Below are 6,281 nucleotides of genomic sequence, written 5' to 3'. Positions count from 1 at the left end.
GGATATGGGGGATAAATGGGAGAAGGAGGGATATGGGGGATGAATGGGAGGAGGGAGGATATGGGGGATAAACGGGGGATAATTAGGCCAGAAGGAGGAAAAGGGGAAGAATCAGAGGAGGAAGGGGAGATGTGAGGGGAAAATGGGGATATGGGGGAAAGGGAGATCCAGGAGGGATAATTAGGGCAGGAGGGAGGGGGGGATATGAGTGAAAACCATGGGATAATCAGGGCAAAATGGGGACAAACCTGGGGCCTGTCCCGGATGGGTGGAAGCCGGGGTGGGGCCGTGGGGGTCCGTGCTGAGGGTCTCGGCCAGGCTGCACATCGGGAAGGGGGTGCAGCTGGAGCGGCGCGGAGAGGGGGACGTGTGGATGCGCTGCCGGAGCGACCACGCCGTGTTCGTGCAGAGCTTCTACCTGGACAGGGAGGCCGGGAGAGCCCCCGGGGACGCCGTGCACAAGGTCTACCCCGGAGCACACATCAAGGTCGGGGGTCTCCGGGGGTCTCCGGGGGTCTCTGGGTGTCCTCAGGCCCCCAGGAAGGGCACCAGGGGTGGGGGGAGCTCCGTGCTCAGATTTTAGGGGGTTTTGGGCAATGGGGGAGGGCAGTGGAAGGACGCAAGGGATGGAGAGAGCCCCGTATGGCCACGCTGAAGGGGACACCGGGGTACCCCCCACCCCAAAGCCGCCCTGCTCAGGGGTCCCCCCGTGTCCCCGCAGGTGTTTGACCTGCGCCAGTGCCACCGGCAGATGCAGCAGCAGGCGGCCACTGCCCAGGCTGCGGCCACTGCTCAGGCCGCTGCTGTGGCCGGCAGCATCCCCGGGCCTGGCTCAGTGGGCGGCATCGCTCCGGCCATCGGTGAGTGACCACAGGGGTGACACAACCCCCATGATGTGACCATGTCTCCCGCGGGGCTGTCAGTGGCCACCCACCGTTGGTGAGTGACCCCAGGGTGGGTTGGGAGCCCCGTGGTGACCGTGTAACCCCCCCCAGGGCTGTCGGTGGCCGCGGGGCTCGGCGTGGATGACCTGCGGCGCCTGTGCCTCGTTAGGCTGAGCTTCGTCAAGGGCTGGGGGCCCGACTACCCCCGGGCCAGCATCACCTGCACGCCCTGCTGGATCGAGGTGCACCTGCACCGCGCCCTGCAGCTGCTCGACCACGTCCTGCACGCCCTGCCCGACGCCCACGCCTGACTCCTGGAAGGAAGAGCCAAAAAAAAAAGGAAATAAAGGCAAAAAAATGAGGCGAAATGACCAAAAATGTGTTGGTTTAACGGTTATTTAATGGATGGGGTCGGAATTTGCGGCCTGGCTGTAGTGCAGCCGATCCAGGCCCTCAGTGCTGATTTCCACCTCCTGACTTAACTTTTGTATGAAAAGAAACAAAAAAAAAAGAAGATTAAAAAAAAACCAAAAAAGCAAGGTGAAAGGACCAAAACTGTGTTGTTTTAACCATTATTTGATGGATGGGGCTGGAGCCTGTGGCCTGGGTTTGTCAGCGCCTTTGACGGACGCTCAGCAGCGCAGCTGTGCCCCCAGATGCCCCTCCAGATGCGTTTCCAGATGTGCCTCCAGCTGTGCCCTCGGAACTACATTTCCCAGCAGCTCCCGCGGCGCGCACCGGAAGCGGCTTCTCCCGGCCCGCGGACTCGGTTTCCCGGCAGCTCCCGCGGCGCCTGTGGGCCAAGATGGCGGCGGGGAGCGGCCCCGGGGCGCGGGAGCTCTTTGCTGAGGGGCTCCTGCAGTTCCTGCGGCCCGCGGTGCGACAGCTCGACCGGCACGTCCACAGCGTCAGGTGCGGGCAGACCGAGCGGCCGGGAGCGGGGCAGGACGGGCCGGGAGCGGGCCGGGGCGCGGCGGGCCGGGGCTGAAAGGCTGAGGGGCAGGTAGAGCCGGGAAGGGCAGTTTCGTGGGGCTGAAGGGCCTTGGGTGCATGTGGGGGCCAGATTTGGGGATGAAGGGCTTTGGGGGTACGGGAGGTGGGCAGTGCTGGGGAGGTTGGTGGCTGGGGGGGGTAGAGGTGGTTGGGGGCTGCAGGTCCCATATTGGGGGGGATAGAGGTGGATTTGGGGTGCAGATCCAAGGTTTTACCTGCCCCGCTTCCACAGGGAGAGCCAGGTGGAGCTGCGGGAGCACATCGACAGCCTGGCCACAGGTGAGCCAAAGCCGGGGGTCACCCCTGCCCCCCTCACCCCTCAGCGTGGGGGCACGGGGGGCTCACCCAAACCCCTCCCCAGAGCTTTGCCGCATCAATGAGGACCAGAAAGTGGCGCTGGACCTCGACCCCTACGTGAAGAAGCTGCTGAACGCCCGGCGCCGCGTGGTGCTGGTTAACAACATCCTGCAGAACGCCCAGGTGAGGGAGGACAGGGGGTTCTGGGGGTCCCAGAGCCCCCCCCCAGGTGCTGACAGGTGACTTTTGCCATGTCCAGGAGCGGCTGCGGAGGCTGAACCACAGCGTGGCCAAGGAGACGGTGCGGAGGAGGGCGATGCTGGAGGCTGGGGGCTACCAGGGCAAGTGACCGAGTGACCAGGCAGGGGAGCAGGTATCCCTGTTTATCCCAGCTCAGGAATTGAGGGGATGTCCCCCATCACCTGCAGCCGAGGGAACCGGGACACTCCGAGCCATGTTCCCGGATTTGTGGGCGCTGGAATAAAAGTGACTGAGAGTCCGTGATGCTCCCACGTCCCTGAGGGGCCTTGGGGACAACAAAGCCAGGCAGGTACTGCCAAGGGGATCCGGGCACCTCCAGGTTGGATTTGGACACCCCCAGGTGGGATTCGGGCTGCCCCAAGTGGGTTCTGGGCAGCCCCAGGTGGGTCCTTCAAATCCTGGATCCTTCTCCAGCTGCTCCACCTGTCTCATTCCCATCTAATCCCACATGGATCTGAACAAGCAGGACACGCTGGAAAGGGGGGACGCTTTAATGTGCAACTTACAAAACGGGGACACGGGACAGGGACGCGTCAGTGACCGAGGAGGGGCCCAGACCCCCTGGTGTCCCTCGGCCGGTGTCCCCTCACCTGCTCCAGGCGGCACAGGTGTCACTGGGCCCTCACTCTTGCGTCTCCATGCTCTCCTCCTCCTCGCCTGCCGCCGGCTCTTCCTGGTTTTCCTCTTCCTCTTCCCCTTCCTTCTTCTCCGGAGGTTTCTCGTACGCCTTCTCCGACGGCGTCACGATCACCCCGTCCCACGTGGACATCTCGGACGCCAGGTCTGCGCCAAGAGGTGACCCTGGGGACCCAGTCGGGGATCCCAGCCCCATTCCCACCCGGACACACCCCCCCAGCACCACTCACAGCTGGCGTCACCCTCCTGTCCCAGGATTTTCCGGTATCCTCCGTGGGAGAGGATGCGGACGAGGGTCTGGGCAGTGTAGCACACCATGTCCTGGGGACAGGGACGGGTCAGTGTGGGCACAGAGACCACCCCTGTGTCCCCTTCCCTTCGGGGACCCTCCCCCTCACCTGCTGCTCCAGCGTCATCACCGTGTGCACGCGGAAGTTCCCGCTCTCGCATGGATCCGTGATGCCGACGGAGCCGGGCAGGAAGAGCCCGGCCGCCAGGATCTGGAGGCAGCGCCTGCACACGGGACATTGTGGGTTAAAACTGGATCCTTCCAGCAAAAACACCGCTAGCTGCATGAGTTGGATGCATCTCCCAGCCAAGCCCCTGAGATTCCAACGGTTTTATCGGGAAAACGGAGCCGCAATGGGAATTCCTGTGAGGGAAGCGATGCCACGGACCTGTAGGCGATGTTGAGGGCCAGGGGCTGCCGGGTGGGGTTGTTCATCACGGCGTAGTGTCCCTGGAGGGGGAAAGGAACAGGAATTAGGGCAGGAAGAACGGAAGAATCCGAGCCTGGAATGAGAATCCCAACTCCTGCCGGGATCGGGATCAGCACCACATCAGAGTCCCCTCACCAGCAGGTCCAGGATCCAGGGCGTGAGCGGCTCGAAGCCGGGGAAGCGAATCCTCAGATCCTTGAGCAGCCGGATCAGGACCTTCACCCTGGAGCAGAGGCAGGAGGAGGGTCAGTCCCACACCGGGACCGCTCTCCATGTTCTCAGGAATGAGGATTTGGATTGGGATCCACGGATCCCTGGGCGCCGGACTCACGTGGACTGCGAGGCGTTCTCCTCGAACCACCGCGCGTGCCGGATGGCGGCCAGGGCGCTCTGCAGCACCTTGATGTCCACTGCAAGAAGCAGAAATTCCCAGGTTTTTCCAGCCGGCTCCGGGCGCCGCTGCAGCTCCGGGCGGGAAGCACGGCCGGGCGCTCACGGTGCAGCTCTGGGTCCAGCTTGCGCAGGTTGGGCGGCACCGTGGTGATCAGGATCTTCACCGTGGCGTCGGCCGAGCTGATCTCGAAGCCGGTCTCGTTGGTCAGCATGGTCAGGACTGAGGGGGGAAAAGACCGGGAATTCCGCGTGGAGGTGCTGGGAAGCTCCGTGGGAATGCGGGAATGGTCGCGGATCTCAGCCCACGCTGCTCCGGAGCGCGGCCCCACCTTCGCTGGGGTCCTGTGCCCGCAGGCTCTCCACCACCTTGTTCCCCAAGGCTGCCACGGCTTCCACTGGGAAAAAGGAGAAGGAAAAGGAGGAGGAGAAGGGTTGGAGCTGGGCCAGGTGCCAAGGGCCGCTCGGATCCCGCCCGGAGGGCACTCACAGGTGGGCAGGATCTTCAGGATCACCACCAGATCTGCCACATTGTGCCCTGTCGTCATCGTCCCCTTCTTGTAGGAGCCCACCTGGCGAACCTCCTCGATTTGCTGTCGGAAGAACACCCCAAAATCCCAGGAATTCAACCCACGTGCCGTGTTTGGGGGGCTCAGCATCGATCCTTAACCCAGCCCAGGCCGGGAGCACCTTCCTGTGGAGCTCTTTTCCCAACTTTGGCACTCACCACTTCAAACGTTCCCGGAGCCACAATTAAATTGTCGATGACATTGTTGATCTTGGTCACCAGGGACAGAATGGAAGCCTGGGAAGGAACGGGACAGGGATTATCCAGGAACACCTGGAATAATCCCATTTCCAGAGCACAAAATCCACCTTATGATCCAAAAAACTCTTCCAAGTTGCTTATTCTGGAGAACTAACTATTTTTTAGGCCGCTCCTGAAGGACTTTGGATTCTCCAAGCCCCATCCCAAGGGTTTGGGGGAATTTTGGGCACGGCACCTGCTCAGCAGCGGTGGGAGCCAGGTCCTGGTTCCTCTTGAGCAGGGCCTCGCTGAAGGCTGTCTCATCCGCCGCGGGCTTGACGCGGGGAAACGCCATCTCGCACTGGAACGGGACGGAATTCCCACCGGGATTTTATCCTCTGGCACGATTCCGCCTTTGCGTTACCCTACAAGAGCTCCACAGGTGTCCAGGAGCTCCCACCTGTGCGGCTCCGGGGCAGATCCAGAGGGTTTTAGTAACTCTATTCAAGAATTTATTAAATAAATGTGTTAACCCCCTTTGTCTGCAGCTGCAGGGCCTTGGAATCGCCTGTCCAAAGGGAAAAACTCAGGGAATTTGCGGGGAGGGAATGATTTCCTCCTGGGAAAGGTGGGAAACAGGCAAGAGGACACCTGAGGGGGAGCAACAGGTATTGACATCACCCTGAGGAGGGAGGACAAACCTCAGTCCAGGGATTTTTTTTGTTATAATCCCAAAAACCCCAATCCTGGAATGATTTGTGTTGTCATTCCTCGACTGTGTCCCATTACCCCATCTCCAACAGCAGTAAAATCCTTTCGTTTGGGCTTTTAACTGATCCAACAGCGTTTTTAGGGAATTCATGCAGTTCACCCACACTGTGAGAACCCAAACCCCCCCCCCCAAATCCGGGATGGGGGGTCGTTAACCCTGGAAAAATCCTGGAAAATTCCCGGGAATTGCCCTCGGGGCACGGGTTACTCACGACATAGAAGTCGAACGGGATGTGGGGCACAAAGGGCCGGAACCTAAAGGGGAGAGAAAACCCCACTTCACTCCCTGAGCTCGGCAGCCCCTCCCGCCCCCCGTCACGACACGGCCCTGTCGCGACATGCAGGGACCCGGCCCGGCCCCCCCGGGCCCCCTCAGCAGCTCCGGACTCGCCCCGGGACTCGCCTGGACCCGAAGCGGCCGCCACGGCCGCGGCCTCGATCGCCCCTGCGGAGAGAGAACGGGAGCGGCGCTAACGGGGGGCTCAGAGCCCCGGGCCCGCTTCCCCCACCCCGGTCCCGTCGCCCCCCGGTGCTCCCCGCCCGCTGCCCCCGGTCCCGCCCCGGTCCCACTCAGGGTCCCCC

General features: G+C 62.3%; 3 protein-coding genes across 3 annotated transcripts in view; 2 read left to right on the top strand and 1 right to left on the bottom strand.

Annotated features, from left to right (window-relative positions):
* LOC121661085 (mothers against decapentaplegic homolog 4-like) overlaps positions 1–1,250 on the top strand; it is a 5,362-nt gene extending 4,112 nt beyond the window's left edge. The window contains exons 9-11 of the mRNA XM_042020852.1: positions 319–487; positions 722–860; positions 996–1,250. Coding sequence (XP_041876786.1) covers positions 319–487; positions 722–860; positions 996–1,195 — 508 coding nt within the window. The 3' untranslated portion in view covers positions 1,196–1,250. The remainder of the gene's footprint in view (positions 1–318; positions 488–721; positions 861–995) is intronic.
* Positions 1,251–1,353: 103 nt separating this feature from the next.
* On the top strand, positions 1,354–2,673 carry SNAPIN (SNAP associated protein). Its single transcript, XM_042020795.1, has 4 exons — positions 1,354–1,796; positions 2,110–2,156; positions 2,239–2,357; positions 2,434–2,673. Exons 1-4 carry the CDS (start codon positions 1,690–1,692, stop codon positions 2,521–2,523), a joined length of 363 nt encoding a protein of 120 aa, XP_041876729.1. The 5' UTR covers positions 1,354–1,689; the 3' UTR covers positions 2,524–2,673.
* A 237-nt stretch (positions 2,674–2,910) lies between these two features.
* ILF2 (interleukin enhancer binding factor 2) overlaps positions 2,911–6,281 on the bottom strand; it is a 3,640-nt gene continuing 269 nt past the window's right edge. Inside the window, exons 2-14 of the mRNA XM_042020794.1 lie at positions 6,103–6,144; positions 5,912–5,954; positions 5,185–5,289; positions 4,908–4,985; positions 4,671–4,773; positions 4,513–4,578; positions 4,287–4,403; positions 4,122–4,200; positions 3,926–4,013; positions 3,749–3,810; positions 3,470–3,584; positions 3,302–3,392; positions 2,911–3,218 (exon numbers count right to left, since the gene is read on the bottom strand). Of these exons, the coding sequence (XP_041876728.1) occupies positions 3,058–3,218; positions 3,302–3,392; positions 3,470–3,584; positions 3,749–3,810; positions 3,926–4,013; positions 4,122–4,200; positions 4,287–4,403; positions 4,513–4,578; positions 4,671–4,773; positions 4,908–4,985; positions 5,185–5,289; positions 5,912–5,954; positions 6,103–6,144 (1,150 nt within the window). The 3' untranslated portion in view covers positions 2,911–3,057. The remainder of the gene's footprint in view (positions 3,219–3,301; positions 3,393–3,469; positions 3,585–3,748; positions 3,811–3,925; positions 4,014–4,121; positions 4,201–4,286; positions 4,404–4,512; positions 4,579–4,670; positions 4,774–4,907; positions 4,986–5,184; positions 5,290–5,911; positions 5,955–6,102; positions 6,145–6,281) is intronic.

This window comes from Corvus kubaryi, unplaced genomic scaffold (genome assembly GCF_017639235.1).
Source record: "Corvus kubaryi isolate FWS band 111438036 unplaced genomic scaffold, C.kubaryi_AGA036_p1.0 37052, whole genome shotgun sequence".
Lineage (NCBI taxonomy): Eukaryota > Metazoa > Chordata > Aves > Passeriformes > Corvidae > Corvus > Corvus kubaryi.
The sequence above is the reverse complement of the archived record's forward strand: the minus strand, read 5'-3'. Positions and strand labels throughout refer to the sequence as shown.